At 42.8% G+C, this 19,965-nt stretch overlaps 1 protein-coding gene across 2 annotated transcripts; it reads left to right on the top strand.

Moving 5' to 3' along the window:
* The first annotated feature begins 3,980 nt into the window (after positions 1–3,980).
* On the top strand, positions 3,981–19,751 carry SLAMF7 (SLAM family member 7). Of its 2 annotated transcripts, XM_003811869.6 has the most exons (7): positions 3,981–4,133; positions 12,947–13,267; positions 14,777–15,049; positions 15,260–15,379; positions 16,301–16,404; positions 17,107–17,169; positions 18,027–19,751. In XM_003811869.6, exons 1-7 carry the CDS (start codon positions 4,079–4,081, stop codon positions 18,096–18,098), a joined length of 1,008 nt encoding a protein of 335 aa, XP_003811917.4. In that variant the 5' UTR covers positions 3,981–4,078; the 3' UTR covers positions 18,099–19,751. The 2 variants fall into 2 exon arrangements, with proteins under 2 accessions (XP_003811917.4, XP_003811918.4); XM_003811870.5 differs by lacking the exon at positions 16,301–16,404 and having other exon boundaries at positions 18,027–18,999.
* The last annotated feature ends 214 nt before the right edge of the window (positions 19,752–19,965 follow it).

Here is a 19,965-nt window from a genome sequence, read left to right as displayed (position 1 = left end):
TCAAGGCTCCTTTTAGCACATATGCCCTCCCTTTCCATGTGCTGTGGATTTCTGCACTGTCTCTCATTCACAGAAATTTTTCCCTTAGTTTTGAGCAAGGCCATACATTTTAATACATTGGAAAATGTTTTATCTATCATTACTGTGTTTTTCAAGTCCACATGGATTCGTTTTGCCACTTGACAGGAAGTCTTTTTTAAAAGATTTGACCATTATTTCAATCAAGCCAGTGGAGAGAATGGATATAAAAACATGTGATCAGACATGAGAAATTACAGACAAGATGGAGTGAGTGAATTTATCTCTATTCTTGCCACTAATTACAAATTAAAAAAAAAACCCTGGACATAATATATAAAACACAAACACAAGAAGATTCTAAACAGTTGAGAGATGAAGGGGGGCAAGGAACCTCTGGACATGAGGAATGACATGACAATGAGTTATCCGTGTTTTCTTTTTGTCCCCTGTGTATTCTAGGCCGTGTCTAGATAAGAATATAATCTAGAAACGCCAATCCCAAGGATTTTCTGTTCTCTCCTGCCAAAAGACTGGAAAGGGGACTGCTGGAATATAAGCCTTTAAACAATAATCACCATATTCTAGCCAAACACCAGGTGGAAATATGGGACACCACCCCCCACAACAGCAAAGGCCAAGTGGAAAACCTATATTTTAACCCCCCACCCCACCCCTTGTCAGTAAGGAATCATCCCTCCCCACTCCCCACTCCCCACTGGGGTGGCATCAGAACAGGCTAAGTAGGAAGACTGAACCTGCACTCCCTCCCTGAAGCAATGAGGCACTCCTCCCAATTCTTGCTTTGGGTGGTGTCAGAAAAGGCCAAATGGAGGGTCTGGATTTTTACCACTGCTCAGCAGTAATGTGGTCCCCTACCTTATCATCACTGTGTCAAAAATCACTCATCATAACAAGAACCAGGACAATCTCGACTTGAATGAACAAAAGGCAATCAACAGACACCAAAACCAAGACGACATAGACGTTAGAATTATCTTACAAGGATTTTAAAGAAACCATAGTAAAAATGCTTCAACTAGCAGCTATGAACACATTTAAAACAAATAAACAAAAAAATTAGAAAGTCTTTAAAAAAAGAATAGAAGCTATAAAGAAGAACCAAAGGGAAATTTTAGAGTTGAATAATACAATGACTGAAAGGTAAAACTAATTGAATGAGTTTAATGAGCTTAATAGCAAAATGGAGGCCAGGGCCAGTGGCTCATACTGGCAATCCCAGCACTTGGGGAGGCCAAGGTGGGCGGATCACCCGAGGTCAGGAGTACAAGACCAGCCTGGCCAACATGGCAAAACTCTGTCGCTACCAAAATATAAAAATTAGCCAGGTGTGGTGGCGGGTGCCAGTAATCCCAGCTACTTAGGAGGCTGAGGCAGGAGAATTGCTTGAGCCCAGGAGACAGAGGTTGCAGTGAGCTGAGATCGCACCACTGCACTCTAGCCTGGGCAACAGAGTGAGACTCTGTCTCAGAAAAAATAAAAAAAAAAAATTGCAAAATGGAGATGAAAAAGGAAAGAATCAGTATACTTGAAGATAAACAATAGAAAATACCCAATCTGAAAACAGAGTGAAAATAGGCCAAAAAAAAAAAAAAAAAAATGGAGCCTCAGAGCCCTGTGGGAGAAAAACAAAAGATTTATAACATTCATGTCATCAGAATTTTAGGAGAGAAGCGAGAATGTGAGGCTGAAAAAAAAGTATTCAAAAAATAATGAAATTTCCCCAAACTTAGCAAAAGGTAAAAACCTACAGATTCAAGAGACTCAATGAATCACAAATAAGAGAAACCCAAAGAAATTCACACCAAGACACATTATAATCACACTTCTGAAAACTAAAGACAAACAAAAAACTTTTAAAACAGCTAGAGAAAAATGACACATTACCTACAGGGAAAACAATTTAAATGACGGCTGATTTCTCACTGGAAACCATGGAGGGGAGGAGTGTCATCACACTTTTCAAGTGTTGAAAGAAAAAAAACTGTCAACCTAGAATTTTATACCCAGGAATGAGGGTTAAATCAAGACATTCTCAGGTGAAGGAAAACTAAGATAATTTGTTATCAGCAGGCTTATCATAAAAGAATTCCTAAAGAATATCTTGAAACAGAAAGAAATGATTAAAGAAGAAAACTTGAAGGCTGCGTGTGGTGGCTCATACCTGTAATCCCAGCACTTTGGGAGGCCAAAGTTGGTGGATCACCTAAGGTCAGGAGTTTGAGACTAGCCTGGCCAACATGGCGAAACCTGATCTCTACTAAAAGTACAAAAAGTAGGTGGGCATGGTGGCATGAGCCTGTAGTCCCAGCTACTCAGGAGGCTGAGGCAGGAGAATCACTTGAACCCAGGAGGCGGAGATTGCAGTGAGCCAAGATCATGCCACTACACTCCAGCCTGTATGACAGAGCAAGACTTTGTCCAAAAAAAATAAAAAGAAGGAAACTTGAAACATTAGAAATAAAGAAATAACAATGAAAAGAGTTAAAATATGGGTAAATATAATGGATTGTCCTTCTCCTCTTGAGTGTTCTGAATTATGTTCAACAATTGAAGCAAATCTTATAATATTACCTGATATGGTTCTCAATGAATATAGACAATATATTTAAGACAAGTATAAAGATAGACTAATAAAGAAACCTAATATAGGTAAGTTTTCTATACCTAGTTGAACTGGTAAAATGTCAACACTGATAGGTAGATCAAAAGTTATGTACGTAAAATGTAATATGTACAGCAACCAGTAAAAAAACTCTTCAAAAAGATACATTATAGATAAATCAAAATGGAATTATAAAAAATATTCCAGTAACACACAGGATGGCCAGGAAAGTGAAACAGAGGAACAAAATAAACAAACAAAAACCCAGAAGAACAAAGAGAAAATAATAACATGGCAAACTTAAGCTCTGATATATAAATAATTACATTATGTAAGTCAGTTAAATAGAATAGATAGCTCCAGAATATACCCACACAAGTATAAGTGCTGATTTTTGACAAAGATACAAAAGTAATTCAATGTAGGAAAGATCATCTTTTCCATCACATGGTAGCAGAACAATTGAACACCCACAGGCAGAAGAAAAAAAAACACACACATTGTAATCATACTTCTGAAAACCAAAGGCAAACAAAAAACTTTTAAAACAGCTAGAGAAAAATGACACATTACCTATAGGAAAAACAATTTAAATGATGGCTGATTTCTCACTGGAAACCATGGAGGGGAGGAGTGTCATGACACTTTTCAAGTGTCGAAAGAAAAAAAACTGTCAACCATATTACCTGATATGGTTCTCAATGAATATAGACAATATATTCAGGTGAATCTCAACCTAAACTTCACACCTTACATTAAAACAGGATCATACATTTAAATGTAAAACATAAAACTATAAAACTTTCAGGAGAAAACCTTTGGGCCCTAGTGTGGGTAGAAAAAAAACTGATAAGTTGAATTTCATCAAAATTAAAATTTTTGCTCTGCCAAAGACCCCGTTAAGAAGATGAAAAGACAGGCTACAGACCAAGAGAAAATATTTGTAAACCACATATCTGACAAATGACTCTTATACTTGGAACATATAAGGAATTGTCAAAGCTCAACAGTAAAAAAAATAAAGAATCTGATTATAAAATGGACAAAAGACATAAATAGACATTTCACCAAGGAGGATATGGATATATAGATGGCAAATAAGCACATGAAAAGATGTTCAACATTATTAGGCTTTAGGGAAATGCAAATTAAAGCCACAATGAGGTATCACTACAGCACCTATTAAAACAGCTAAAATATAAAATGGGAATATACCAAATGCTGATGAAGATGGGGAGCAAATAGATCTCTCATAGATTGCTGGTGGCAAGGTAAAATGCTCTATTCACTCTGAAAATAATTTAGCAATTACTCAATCTCACATGTCTGCGGCGTGACCCCTCCTGCTTCTTTAAATATCAGCTGGGGAAGAGGTCTGAGTAATACCTAAGAGGGAAGTGGCTTCATTTCAGTGGCTGACTTCCAGAGAGCAATATGGCTGGTTCCCCAACATGCCTCACCCTCATCTATATCCTTTGGCAGCTCACAGGTGAGTCCGGCCGGATTCTCTTCCACTCTCCTGTCTACCCCATCCTGAATAGTTCCAGGTTTCTTGTTCCACTCTGGGCCTCTGGCTCAACTCGGGAGGCTCTGTGTTCTCATCTAACATTTGCTTTTTATCAATCTCTGATCTCTGATTCTCAGGTCAGGAAGAGACTAGAGAGAGGGGGAAAAAAGGCTCTGGGAACTGACTCCCCTGTTGACTGTCCCAGGGATGAAGGAGCTGAAAGAAGTGGTGCTGGGTATCAGAGACCATTTTTCTAATCCAGGTTCTGCCATGAGTTAGATAAGGAAAGTTAAAGTTTTCCTGGGCCTCAGAAACTTTATCTTCTAGCCTTCTCTCCTTTTGAGGGCAACTTTAAGAACAAGATGATACTATACAGGTATGTATTTATTTACTTATAAATGTATTTATAAAATTGGTTATGCATAACAGTAATATAAATGGAAAGAATCACTTGAATTTTCTTTCCTTACTCAAGCAATGTAATCAGTCTCTACTTAGAGAACCAACTCATACCATAGGCACTTTATGTTTAATCCCATGGAGGAGAGAGGACAGTTCTCCACCTGTCACTGGTATTCTAGTCTTTGAAGATTTTTCTATCCTAAGGGCTCTCAGAAAGGATCAGGAGCCCTATAAGTGAGAAATATCTCTTCTGTCATCAATCTCATGGAGTACTACCATGAGGTCCCCCTATGAAGACTTCACATAACTGCTTCATTATGTGTATCTGAGCCTGCCTGGAGTGATCTGCCCAAGACCACGCAGGCAGCTGGTGCCCCCAATATTTTCCCCTGCATCGCTAAGTGGTCAGCATCAGCAGACTCTTACCCACTTTGAATTCATCAGGAGTTTGTATTTTTGAGAAGTACCTGGGTCTAACCAGGTGGTTCTGGAATAGGCCCTCACTTTAAAAAAAAAAAACAAAACTCCCTGAACGGAAATGATGAGCAGAAATGGAACTTGAGGGAGATAAGGTGGAGGGGTTGGGGAAAATTATAGAGACTTTGAAAGCTACAGGTGTCCACCTGAAATCAGTCAGCGAAAGAGCACAAGTATGAAAAACTGCCATGCAGGTCCCCCTCTGCCCTGCTCCAGAGGCAGCCTGTGTAGTGTACCTCCTGAGGCTGAAAGGAGACAGAGATTGTCCTGGAACTTCCAGTGGGCAGGGCAGTGGAACAAATCCTGGCACTGGACAAGCGCATCCTGGGTTTGACTTAGTAGCTGTATTATTGTAGGCAAATTACTCTTCCCTTCTGAGCCTTGCTCTTCTCAGGTGTGTAACAGAGAATGAAATCTAAGTTGCAGAATTATTGTGACATTTTAAATGACATATCAAATGCAAAATAATTATTAAAATAATCACCATTTATTAAGTTACTACATCGCAGGTGTTTTTCATACCACCTCCTCATGAGTCTGTAAGACAGATATCATTATCCCTGTTTTACAGTTGAGGAAACTTAGGCTCAGCAGAGAGATCACGCTTCTTGGGCAAGATAACACAGCATTTATAAGGTAGCCAGAGATTGAGTTTAGAAAGCTAGTGCTCTTTTAATCATAACAAGCCGTCTATCACTGGACCTGGCACCAAAGAGATGCTCACTACATGTGCATTTGAGCTGAATCTTCCTCAGGGAGTACCGGTTGGGGTTTCTTCCCTCTCCAGGTACATAAATCTGAGGTAGAAACTGGAAAGGCCCAAGAAGAACGGGTAGCTCTGTTTCTGGGATATGGGTGTACCAACAGGGGGCCACCCTGGCTAAACTCAAAGGGTCCATGAAGCAGTTCTCGTGGCCTCAGTATTCTCATCTGAAAAATGGGCACAGTAATCTGCCAATGATTTGATGATGCAGTAGTGTCGAGGAGACAATCAATAAAAAGAAAACAAAAAAGTTGGTGAGGGGAATTGGGAGAGTGTTGAAAAGAACCAGAAGAAACAAGGAAGAGGGGGCAGGAGATGAGTGAGGAGCAGAGTGGTGAGCAACCTAAATGTGAATGTGGTAGGTTAGGGCTAGAGTGATGGGAAAGGTGTGTGGTGAAGCGGGAAACTTTCAAGCCTCTGTCTGTGGCTGCCTTGTGTGGCATTGAATTACACTGCTCTTTCGTGAGTACATTCGTTAAGGGGGACTTGAGTAAAGTGCAATAGATTTCAAACCACTTTGGGGTTTTTTTGCCTTTTTTTTTTTAATCCATGGTTTCCTTTTATGGAATGAAATTTTACAGAGAAAAAAACAAATAAATGACTCCAATGTATAGAGTTGAAGCCTAACGGAAGCAAGTCCCATGGCCTCCTATCCTATGCTCACCCCTTAAACCTCCTCCTGAGCTCCCAAGAAATACACTGAGGCACTGCCACAGCCTCCAAACGTGGCGCCGGGGGGCACAGTCTGTGAAATCCTGCCTTAGGAGGCTTGGCTCCTAATCCTGGCCTTCCACTGGTTTGGGAAGCATCACCATAACCTTCTGAATATCAGCCTTCTTATCTGTGAAATGGGATTGGACTAAGTAATCCCTAAGACTCCTCCAAGCTCTGAGATGCTCTGGTTCATGGTTTTCATGAGGAGAGTGCCACAACACACTGGTACATTTGGACAGAGGCACCAAGTGTTCAGAGAAGTGCTTTGGGACGGGGTTGGCAAGCAGGAGGCAGGCTTTTCCACTCTCCCCTCCCCCAAAGTCTTCCTGCTTTATCACCATCCCTTGGTTCTGGCTGCACTGATAATCTATCTTCCTCATAATCGGGCTCCTTCCCTCCACTCAACTCTTGAGACTGTAGGGGACAGGACAGGGGAGGAGGTGACAACCAAGAGGAAAGGAAGGTGGCAAAGGGCAGGACCTGTTATCCCTTCCTGTTACAGAGGAAATCTCACAGCTGACTCCTCCTGATGCAAAGACATCTGAGTCTTGGCTGGGGCAAAAGACAAAGGGTCTCCTGCCCCAGCTCCCTCCACCTTCAAAGGCAGGCGGGGGATGTAGTGGGGAATGCTCATGGCCGTCTTAACTTTCTGGCTTACTTTGCTGAGAAGCCATCCAAAGGTGTTTTGGGATATCTCTGTTTCTCATTTTTAGCTATCTGTGCAGAAATAAAACCAAAAGATGGGAAGCCTCCTCAAGGCCTGACTCTCATGCTCTCATTTCCTGACCTTGTCACCCGCATCCCACCTTCTCGTTAGGCTACTCTGTACTTCTCAAAATGCTTTCAAATCTGTATTCACACTTCATCTTCCCCAAATGCCTGGAAACTAAATGTTGTTATTTATTTCTCGTATGAGGGTTCAGAAACCAAAACTCGAAGTGGTAAGTGGTGAAGCAGTATTGGAAACAACACAGACCACTGAGGCAGAGGAACTAACTCCTCTTCCCTCTCCCAACATTTCTTCACTGGGGCTTTAGGAAAGTCACCCCACTTCTCAAAACTCCAGTATCCTAATTTATAAAGCAGGGCTTAGGCTGTATCTCATGGGGCTGTTCTAAGGATCAGGAGAGAGGATGCCCACTGATCTGGCTTACAAACCACAGAGTGACACCAGGTGTTTGCTGCTGGAGTTATGACTACGGAGGCGGCAGAATGGACCCTGACTCCCAGTTAGGCCAGAGCCCTTTCTCCCTCTGCCACATGCTGGAGGAGGAGAAGCGACCTCTACCCCTCTCTGGGCAGGACTTGGTGACCCCATCATTGGGTGATCTGGCCTCTAATCCTGTGGACCAATCATTGGCTAATCCACAGCAAAATGATATATGCAGCGACCACCAAGGGAGGATATTTCTTTCTGGAGAATTTAAAGTGTCAATGAAGTGAAATTAGTGGTAAATTTTCAGGGGATGTGTGAGAGGAAGAGTTGGAGGCTTCCTCAGGGAAGAGCTTTGAATTAGATACAGGGTTTGAATAAGATTTACATGAACAGAGAGGAGGATAAAGCACAAACAAGAGTGTGAGGTAGAAAGTGAGCTGAGGATCAGGGGAGGGAGGAGGCCGGGATGTTTGTGTGGTGGCCACATGTGAGTGGCAGTCCCAGCTGCATATCTTTCCACAGCAATACATTGTCATCCTGGCCTTACACAGTCAACCCATGTCATGTGACACCCCTGAACTAATTACTGTACATGAGAAGGGCTACCACCTGAACTGGGTAGCCCAAACCATTTGGCTTGTACGGAATGAGGAAGGGGTAAAATGGATGTAAAAGAGGCAGGTTACAACCTTCACTGCACTGACTCAGGTAGAAGGTTGGCACCTGAGGAGAGTGGATGAATATCATGGGACCCAATCCTCTCGAGTCTTGTGGGTAGAGGTTGGTAGCCACTCTGTCTCCAGGGTCTCGCTCTGTCATCCAGGGTGGAGTGCAGTGGCACGATCACGGCTCACTGCAGCCTCCACCTTCTGGGTTCAAGGAATCCTCCCACCTCAGCCTCTCGAGTATCTGGGACCACAGGTGAATGCCACCACGCCCAACTAATTTTTTCACTTTTTGTAAAGACAAGGTCTGGCTATGTTGCCCAGCCTGATCTCAAACTCCTGACCTCAAGTGATCCTCCTGCTTCAGCCTCCCAAAGTGCTGGGATTACAGGCATAAGCCACCAATTCCAGCATCTTCCCTTTCCATAACACATGTAGTTATTTATTTAATGACTATCTACCAACTCCGTAAGTGCCAGAATTATGACTGTCTTGCTCCCCAGTTATACCCTCAGCTCCTAAACAATGAGAACTAAATAAATTCTTGTTAAAAGAAGGAATGACTGAATCTGACAAGTGTGACCTGCTTAGATATGGTAAAACTCTATAGGGTCACACACTGCAGGTGCAAAACCATCACAGAAAGAAGAGCTTCAATTCAGCCTTGGACAACTGAAAAAAGAAGTGTCTTGTTTCTGGATCCCTTTTCGTAGTCAGCTGAGAAGCAGAAGCAAAACTGGTTAGGAATCTCCAACCTTGCCCCTGTCCTCTGAACCCACATTCCGAGAATGGCATGGAGCTACTGTTTTCTTTCGTTACCCCTTGTCTCACCCTGAAGATACATTTAAGATAGAACAATATACTCCATCTATAGGCTCATGTTGGTAATTTGCCCTGTCTCACTCTCAAACTGTATTCTAACAAGAAACAATGCGTTTGGCAACATTTTCTTATATCCCACACGGGTCATGTCCCTTGGCATTTACCCTGAGAATACAGCACTATGTGTGTGGAAGCGTGAAAAGAGTAATTGCATGTGAAAAGAGTAGTTGCATGCTAGCAACTAAAGCCACATCTTTGTAGTTTTGCCACTTCCTCACCTTAAATTATAGCTTCAAAATGAAATGTGAAAATGAAGTTACTTGAAGGTTGCCCTAAGTGTAGAAACTGTACCCATTTGGGGTCAAATGATACTCAATCTTTATTTGACTTCATAATATTCACCCCTTTCATCTCTGCTGTTGAAGTAAAAGAACAAATGCATTAACTGATCAAAATTTCAGAATAAAATTGATTTTGTCTGTAACATTTCCTGGCACTATTTGGACTTGACACTCCTAAAGATGAACAAAGAGAGCAGTCAAAAAACCATCCCGGCCTTAATATTAAGGAAGCGTAGAGAAGAGTTTTTTTAAAAAATCAGATTACTTAATGGGATGATTTAATAAAAGCTTGAGTAATCCAAAGTATATATGTACCAACTGATACATTTTAGAGGGAAAAATGTTTGAAAAGAGAAATCAGCTCCTAAAAGATACATACCCAAGAAGAGGAATCAGTACTTTGGAGATAAATTTAGCAAAACGTTGGCAGAGACTTCAGATCTGTAAGCAAGGGAGTGGGTCACCATTTGGTAGCATCAGATTTCCTCACCCTGGGGCACTGGTAGGGCAGTTTATGCTTGAGGGAAGGTCACCAAAGGACAAGAAGGGAAATTATGGTCCAATGGCACCCAAGGGCTTTGAAATTGACACTAGAGTCCCTTAGGGGGATGGAGAAGGGAAGTGAGGGAGAAGGCTGGAGCTGGTACAAACGCCAGGGGGCCTTCAAATTGAGCCACAGTGAAAACAGTCCAGGTCCCAGAGCTGGAGAGACATTGGGTTAAATCCTCAAATCGTCACCTGCTAGCTTTGTGCCCTTGGATAAGTTACTTAGCTGTTGTTATTTGTTGTTGTCGTTGTTTGAATCTCAATTTTCTCATGAAGTCAGGAGTTCGCAAATTTTTTCTGAAAAGGGCCAGAGAATAAATATTTTAGGCTTTACAGACAATAAATCATGGTCACAATTATTTAACTCAGCCTTTGTAGTGAAAAAGGATCCATAGACAATATGTAAATGAAAGAGCCTGGCTGTGTTCCAGTACAATTGTATTTACAAAAACAGGCAGTGGACCAGATTTAGCCTATGGGTTATAGGTTGCTGATCCTTGTGTAAAAGGGTCAAAATGCCTAATTTGCAGGATTGCTTTGAGTGTTAGGCATACTCTTTACAATAAACGTTTGGCGCAGAATAAACATTTAATACATGACAACTCTTATCATTTGGAAACCCTTGCCAAGATATTTGATTTTAACAGGGACCAAAGAAATAAATGTCTAATGAAGCAATTTTTGATATCTGGATATGTCTGTATAGGAATTTGTCTTTTTACTAGAAAAGGCATGAGTTACATCAGTACTGGAGTAGAAGAAAAGATTGTGTCTAAGAGAGCAGGCTGTGAAATGAAACAGAGCCTGGATGCTTGGTCAGTCTCACAGGGCCAATTACACACAGGAGACACTGTACATAAGGCCCACGATAGTTTTAATTTTAATTTCTTTTAAAATCAGAAGAGAAATGAATATAGCCATGACAATAACAATGAATATATAATGAATCCAGCCTGAATCACATTCATTTTATACCAACACAGTCATGAAATATGATTTTTAATATTTCTTATGGAAGGAGGACCAACAAGGTCAAAAGTACACAGGAACCACAAAAGTCACCATGTAGCCTTGCAGTAGCATCATTAGAACTGTCAGGATCCTATAGCTTGGCTGTTTTGTTGGCTTTGCTTCTTTCATTTGTGCTTTTCATGACTGAATTAATAAAAATTCCATTTAAAAATTTCACCGTGACACTTTATGTTAAGAGGCAGAAGGGGAAATAACTTTGGGTTTTGTACTTTTAAGGAGAACACCTTTGTTGACAGCTGATGTGAGACCTCAGTTCTTGTCTACTTAGTTTAAAAGAATTTATATGAGAGATACACAGCAAAGGAAATACAGCATAGGGTAATTGATTGCAAAAGAATAAGAATATTTTGACAGTTAAGTGCAGAAAAGACAGTACATTCTGAGAGAAGGAAAATTCAGGGCGGGCTGCCCATAAGGATGAGACAGCAAAGACTGGCACTGGGGAGACTCCCTTTATGGGAGTCTTACATGATTATTCATAAGAGGGTGGGAAGAAGTGTTACTAGTAACCATGTTCTTGGTGGTCCTCTGGGTGGACGTGCACAGTAGCTATACATGCTTCTTCATAAATCTCGTGTCTCATTAGCGTCTTAAATCTCCACCCATGGGTGTGTTTTTTACTATTATAATGAGCAAAGGGTCAGTTTGAGAACAAGTAAAATCAAAATCCGCATGCTCTCTACAGCGGAAAGTCCTCACTGAAGATAGCTTTGCTTAAATGAGCTCAATTACAATGTGAATGCTGAGGCTTATTGTATTGACTGTAGGGTCACCAGAGTTACTGCCTCCTGAGAAACACTGTTACTTCCTTGACTACCTAACCTGCCTCACCTTTAAGGATTTAGTCTTAGTTTTTGTATTTCTATCAGCCTTGAATAAGTTCTTATCATTCTACTATTTAGTTTTCTCATCTATAAAATATGCCCTTCAAGGTCTCGACCCTGTGGGTTTTGGCATGTACTCTGCCTCTTACTAGGTGGCTTGAGTAAGTCATTTACCCCCACTGTGCCTCACATTCCTGATCCGTAAGATAGGGATATAAAGAATGTTTCTTCGAAAAGTTGTTTTAATAGTTAAACAAGGCTGGGTGTGGTGGCTCATGCCTGCAATCCAGCACTTTGGGAGGCAGAGGCGGGCAGATCACTTGAGGTCAGGAGTTCAAGATCAGCCCGGCCAACATGGTGAAAACCCCACCTCTACTAAAAATACAAAAATTAGCTGGGTAAGATGGCACACACCTGGACTCCCAGCTACTCAGGAGGCTGAAGAAAGACAATCACTCTGAGGCAAGACAATCACTTGAACCCGGGACGTGGAGGTTGTAGTGAGCTGAGATCGTGCCACTGCACTCCCGCCTGGGCAACAGAGTGAGACTCTGTCTCAAAAGAAAAAGTGTTAATCAAGATTATAATTTATGCTTTTAAACTGCTAGTCCCAAACTAAATTCTCTCACTGCTCTGTGCTATTCCCAGAGTCTGTCTCTCAAGTTTAATAGGTAAGAATAAGATGACTTACTCCCCACACCTGTTTACTGGTAATGCTCAGCTGGCCACTTCTGGAAGTTTCTTCAGCAGACATTCTTAACTGTTTTTCACCTACAGCCACATAATCAGTGATGATTTTTTATAAGTCATACTCTCTGGGAGTGAACTAAGATTGTTGTGATACATAAATTTCTAATAAAATGCTTCCATGTGAGCACTTACGTAATAGGGTAACATGTGAGGGACCTCTATATGAGGTTCCAAAGGCTTTTCCAGGAGGTGGTTGTGTTGGACTGAGTGGGTTTCTCAGATCTCTCCAGGACCCAAAGGGGGTGAGTAATTGGTGACAAGGACAGGGAATCAGGCTTATTTTATGGTTCTCTGTGTTTATAGGGTCAGCAGCCTCTGGACCCGTGAAAGAGCTGGTCGGATCCGTTGGTGGGGCCGTGACTTTCCCCCTGAAGTCCAAAGTAAAGCAAGTTGACTCTATTGTCTGGACCTTCAACACAACCCCTCTTGTCACCATACAGCCAGAAGGGGGCACTATCATAGTGACCCAAAATCGTAATAAGGAGAGAGTAGACTTCCCAGATGGAGGCTACTCCCTGAAGCTCAGCAAACTGAAGAAGAATGACTCAGGGATCTACTATGTGGGGATATACAGCTCATCACTCCAGCAGCCCTCCACCCAGGAGTACGTGCTGCATGTCTACGGTGAGCAAAATCAGTTCCAATGGTGGATGGCTGCCTTGGTGAGGTGGTGAGCTCCTTGACATGAGAGATGTTTAAGCAGAGGCTGAATAAACACTTGGCAAGAATGTGGGAGAGGGGACTTCTGCATGAATGAAATAGATGTAGCTGACCCCTGAGGTCCCTGCCTACTCAGAGATGCTATAAGAAGCAGCGTGGTGCAGTGGATGGCTGATATGTTCAGTGGCCATCGCATAGATCAAGGTCAAATGCTGGCTTCTTTATTTAGTCACATGACCTTAGCCAAGTTATTTAATTTCTTCAAGTCTTAGTTTCCATATCTGTAGTGGGGAGGAAAGCAATGCCTACCTTAGGAAGATTTTTGGGCAAAATATTGATCACATCTCTTTCTCTACAGATTACAACAAATTGATAAATAGATGCAAGAAGGAGGGGATTAAAATATCAGCATTATTTCTGGTAAATCTAGACAGGAGAAATGCTTCCTTTCAATTCTAGATCTTGGCACTCATCCAGGGAAGTTAAAATTATGAAACAATGACTCAAACGTCTACAAGAAGAATAGCTGCTTCACTCAGAGCCACAGTATCAGGAACCTTAGGGGATGGGCCTCCAGACTTGCTTGTAGGAGGTAGGCGCTGCACCTGATCCAGGTGTGTCTTCCATATAGACATGGTTGAAGGGAACAGAAGATATGTATTCTGCAGGCTAACTAGTCAGGGGAGGAAGAAAAAGGGCAAAACACATTTTAAGTGCAATCTTTAACGTCTCAAACCCGTGAGTAGAGAAAGGTAAATGATGAATGTCAGACACTTACCATCTCACCAATGAACCAACTACTCATTCTCTGAGGCAGGGGAGTGAGCACAGAGTAGAGAAGGGGGCCGGAAGGGCTACTCCAACACAATTTTCTCCTAGAGAGTAAAGTGAACTCTCATAGAGAGTAAAGGGAAGCCTGAGGACAGAGACTAGGGAACCTCTAGAACAGATAATATTAGCGGACATCTAACATGCGTTATCACAGTGCTTGCCAAGTGGCTATGCTTAGTAAATGGCAGTTATATTCTTCTTTTTTTTTTAATTATACTTTAAGTTTTAGGGTTCATGTGCACATCGTGCAGGTTAGTTACATATGTATACATGTGCCATGCTGGTGCACTGCACCCACTAACTCGTCATCTAGCATTAGGTATATCTCCCGATGCTATCCCTCCCCCCTCCCCCCACCCCACAACAGTCCCCAGAGTGTGATATAATGGCAGTTATATTCTTATTGCATTATTATTTCTATTATTTCTATTGTTGTTATTGTTATTATTATTATATAGCTATGGTAAAGCAGACCTAGGTAGTTCTCTTTTCCAGATACGAATGAGGATTCTGCTCTGAATTACTGCTTTCTCTCCAGTCTGGAGCTCCCAGGGAGATTCAGGTTCAAGGTATCCAAGGATAATTCAGAGAATGGAGAGCTATAGGCAGAGTTTCCACCTCTGGTTTTCCTTCCTCTTACAGAGCACCTGTCAAAGCCTAAAGTCACCATGGGTCTGCAGAGCAATAAGAATGGCACCTGTGTGACCAATCTGACATGCTGCATGGAACATGGGGAAGAGGATGTGATTTATACCTGGAAGGCCCTGGGGCAAGCAGCCAACGAGTCCCATAATGGGTCCATCCTCCCCATCTCCTGGAGATGGGGAGAAAGTGATATGACCTTCATCTGCGTTGCCAGGAACCCTGTCAGCAGCAACTTCTCAAGCCCCATCCTTGCCAGGAAGCTCTGTGAAGGTGACTGCCTCTCCCCTCTCCACAGGAGACTCTGCCCAGGTCCTACACCTTCTTCAGCTCCTAGCCCCCATGGGAACAGACACTGTATGGAAACTGGAGGCCACTGGGTGGTCACCAGGCTGGGAGGAAGGTGGCAGGTGCTCCAAGACCTGGGTCGTTTTCCTGAGCTGACTTTTCTCCCTTCCCTGTGCCTCCACCCATTCTCTGAAGGTGCTGCTGATGACCCAGATTCCTCCATGGTCCTCCTGTGTCTCCTGTTGGTGCCCCTCCTGCTCAGTCTCTTTGTACTGGGGCTATTTCTTTGGTTTCTGAAGAGAGAGAGACAAGAAGGTAGAGCGTGTACTATTTTTGTCCTCACCCACATTCATGTTTTTCTCCTTCACTGATTCAACAAGCACATATAGAGCTGTGTGCCAGACTTGGCATGAGGTGTTGAAGATGCAGAGATGAAGAAGCCACAGTCTCTGCCCTCAAGAAGCATACAGTCAGCCTGCGCTCCTTAGTTCTGGGGTAGAGAAAGTGCTGGAGGTCTTTCCTGAGGACACGGTTCTCCCAGTTCCCTTTCCAGGGCTCGCTTCTCTCCTTCTCCCAGAGGGACATCCTGATGTGGCTCTTCTGTTGATACAGGCCCCACACTGCTGACTCTGCTCCCCTGACCTGGGAGGTGATGGCCTCCAACTCTGAGGTCCCCACAGACCAGCATCCTCTAGTCAATCCTTCCTATCCCTGTCAGAGCCCACAAACCACCCACACCCTTTCCACAGGATCAACCCAAGACCTCGCTTTACTGCCCACTAGCCACATAGCTCCTGGGGAAGCCTTTCCCTGTCTCTCTCCAGTTGCACCCCATCCTGTGTTCCTAAACCCTACTGATTGGTCTTCTGGGCTCCCACTGTCCATGTGGGTGATGGGGAGGGACCTAACATCGGTTGGGTATGACTTGCAGACTTTGAAATCTCCCTTCCGTCCTGGAAGCCCCTCTGAAAGTGTCTTTGACTTTCTCTACTTCCCACTTTGACCACCTTGATGGAGAGATCAGGAAGTGAAATGATGGGGGTGGCCAATTCATCCTGATTTGTTTAGATTTTCCCAGTTTTAACACTGAAAGTCCTCTATCCTGAAAACCCTTCCGTTACAAGGAAACTCGGATGGTTGGTCACCCTAAATGGGTCATCCAGGAGAAATGGTGGGCCAGTGGAAGTGGTGAGTGGTTGGAGGGGTGGCTTTGATTCTCTCCCAACTTGCTTTTAGAGTCCATTGAAGAGAAGAAGAGAGCAGACATTTGTCAGGAAACTCCTAACATATGCCCCCATTCTGGAGAGAACACAGAGTACGACACAATCCCTCACACTAATGTGAGTCCCTTCTCATCTTTCCTGAGAACTGATCCTGTCTCTGAGGCTCTCCTTGTGAGGTTTTTCCATGGGTTTGGACAACATGGGAATGAAGAGGGGAGTGAGGATATATAGACTTAAAACTCAATGCACCTGTGCCTCCTCCAAGTCTTCATGGATTCTCTTCTGTGCAGAAGAAGCTGGTGGTCTCTGGAGCACCTGGTTCTGACTCACAATGCTCATGCTGTGGTCTGTGAAATCACCTGCTCCCCTCCACAGTTCATAACGGCCACACAAAAGGCCAGATTCCTTTTGCATAAGGCAGTGGGTAGAAGAGTGTGACTTTGACAGGATGTTTGAATCATGGTATCAGAAGACTTCTCTAGAGATCTCTCTCTCTCTCTCTCTCTCTCTATATATATATATATACACACTATATATATTATTATATATATATAATATTTTTGAAATTCATTTAAACACAGTACAGTTTAAAAATAATGTAATGGCTTCCTGAAAAAAGTTATCAAAATTTATTATAATAGCATTCACCAACAAGAGAACTTCCTACCTCTCTTCCCTGTTCCAGAACCCTCCTTTTCCTCTCACATCTCCTCCCATCTCTGCTTTCCCCTCTCTGGATTCTGAATGTCTCTCTGGCCTTGTCTATGTGATTCAGGAGGTGGGTGATGATTTCTTTTGTTTGTTGTTTGTTTTTAATAGAGAACAATCCTAAAGGAAGATCCAGCAAATACAGTTTACTCCACTGTGGAAATACCAAAAAAGGTAAGAAGCTTTAGAGCTTAACTTCGTCTTAATGGTTCCATTTCTTTTCCTGCTTCATGTTTAGGTCAAAATTTCTTGGACCCAGGGATCTCATACTCTCTAGAATTAAAAAGTACCCTAGTAGTTCCCCATTCCCTTTGCTTAGGGTTATACGAGAACATGGGGGATGGAAGAGAATTGTGTTTTAGGAATCGAATTGGGTAATCTGGAACAAATAGAGTAGGACAGAGGTTCTAGATCGGAATAATAAAGAAAATCAAAAGGCTTCTGACTGAAGTTGCAGACAAGGAAAAAGACCATGGCTTAGATTGTGCATGGAATGAAGAGAGGAATAGCTGAGAGGAGAGTCCAGCTTTCTCCTGAGACACCAGGAAACTGCAGGAGGGAGAGATCTCTACTTTTCTCCCATGGTCCAGCTATGTTACATCTGGTTTGCACCCTCCCCTCAGTTAAACTACTAATGCAGTAGCTTTAACGCTTATTCCTTCACAGAGTACGGTTGGCAGCAGTAATGGTATCTTTCTGTCTCCTTTTTCTTCCTCTCCCAAACAGATCCAAAGAGATAAGAATCATTAAAGCAGTTTGCTTAGTAATAGAAAAGGTTGGTTTAGTGAATTATTACAACTGAACAAGGAAAGTTCAGTTCATTAAGCATTCAGCAAGATAAATATGGGTTAAACTTAAAGAATAGTTTCTCTAAGCTAGGGGTGATTAAAATCAAACAGTGGGAGCCAGCATGCCAGCCGATTTGGGTTGGGTAACCTTGGAAATAAAGTTTCCTGGATGTCAGGGTCTCCATGGAAGATCCAGAGCCCTGCTCACCTCCCTCACTCTACTTTCTTTTTGTCTGTCTTCAGATGGAAAATCCCCACTCACTGCTCACGATGCCAGACACACCAAGGCTATTTGCCTATGAGAATGTTATCTAGACAGCAGTGCACTCCCCTAAGTCTCTGCTCAAAAAAAAAAAAAAACAATTCTCGGCCCAAAGAAAACAATCAGAAGAATTCACTGATTTGACTAGAAACATCAAGGAAGAATGAAGAACGTTGACTTTTTTCCAGGATAAACTATCTCTGATGCTTCTTTAGATTTAAGAGTTCATAATTCCATCCACTGCTGAGAAATCTCCTCAAACCCAGAAGGTTTAACCACCTCATCCCAAAAATGGGATTGTGAATGTCAGCAAACCATAAAAAAAGTGCTTAGAAGTGTTCCTATAAAAATGTAAATGCAAGGTCACACATATTAATGACAGCCTGTTGTATTAATGATGGCTCCAGGTCAGTGTCTGGAGTTTCATTCCATCCCAGGGCTTGGATGTCAGGATTATACCAAGAGTCTTGTTACCAGGAGGGCAAGAAGACCAAAACACACAGACAAGTCCAGCAGAAGCAGATGCACCTGACAAAAATGGATGTATTAATTGGCTCTATAAACTATGTGCCCAGCACTATGCTGAGCTTACACTAATTGGTCAGACCTGCTGTCTGCCCTCATGAAATTGGCTCCAAATGAATGAACTACTTTCATGAGCAGTTGTAGCAGGCCTGACCACAGATTCCCAGAGGGCCAGGTGTGGATCCACAGGACTTGAAGGTCAAAGTTCACAAAGATGAAGAATCAGGGTAGCTGACCATGTTTGGCAGATACTATAATGGAGACACAGAAGTGTGCATGGCCCAAGGACAAGGACCTCCAGCCAGGCTTCATTTATGCACTTGTGCTGCAAAAGAAAAGTCTAGGTTTTAAGGCTGTGCCAGAACCCATCCCAATAAAGAGACCGAGTCTGAAGTCACATTGTAAATCTAGTGTAGGAGACTTGGAGTCAGGCGGTGAGACTGGTGGGGCACGGGGGGCGGTGGGTACTTGTAAACCTTTAAAGATGGTTAATTCATTCAATAGATATTTATTAAGAACCTATGCGGCCCGGCATGGTGGCTCACACCTGTAATCCCAGCACTTTGGGAGGCCAAGGTGGGTGGGTCATCTGAGGTCAGGAGTTCAAGACCAGCCTGGCCAACATGGTGAAACCCCATCTCTACTAAAGATACAAAAATTTGCTGAGCGTGCTGGCGTGCACCTGTAATCCCAGCTACTCGAGAGGCCAAGGCATGAGAATCACTTGAACCTGGGAGGTGGAGGTTGCAGTGAGCTGAGATGGCACCACTGCACTCCGGCCTAGGCAACGAGAGCAAAACTCCAATACAAACAAACAAACAAACAAACACCTGTGCTAGGTCAGTCTGGCACGTAAGATGAACATCCCTACCAACACAGAGCTCACCATCTCTTATACTTAAGTGAAAAACATGGGGAAGGGGAAAGGGGAATGGCTGCTTTTGATATGTTCCCTGACACATATCTTGAATGGAGACCTCCCTACCAAGTGTTGAAAGTGTTGAAAAACTTAATAACAAATGCTCGTTGGGCAAGAATGGGATTGAGGATTATCTTCTCTCAGAAAGGCATTGTGAAGGAAGTGAGCCAGATCTCTCTCCCTACTGCAAAACCCTATTGTAGTAAAAAAGTCTTCTTTACTATCTTAATAAAACAGATATTGTGAGATTCACATACAAAAAGATGCATTATTTTGCTATTTGCAATAGTGAAATTCTGGAAACTGCCAAAGAAACTGACCACCACAGGTGAAGGTCTGTTCATACATAGACATTAAGAATTATAGGTTAGGCCGGGAGCAGTGGCTCACGCCTGTAATCCCAGCACTTTGGGAGGCCGAGGCAGGTGGATTACTTGAGGTCAGGAGTTCAAGAACAGCCTGGCCAACATGATGAA

The sequence above is a fragment of the Pan paniscus genome, chromosome 1 (genome assembly GCF_029289425.2).
Source record: "Pan paniscus chromosome 1, NHGRI_mPanPan1-v2.0_pri, whole genome shotgun sequence".
NCBI classification, from domain to species: domain Eukaryota; kingdom Metazoa; phylum Chordata; class Mammalia; order Primates; family Hominidae; genus Pan; species Pan paniscus.
Note: the sequence above shows the minus strand (reverse complement) of the source record. Positions and strands in the feature narration are given on the sequence as shown.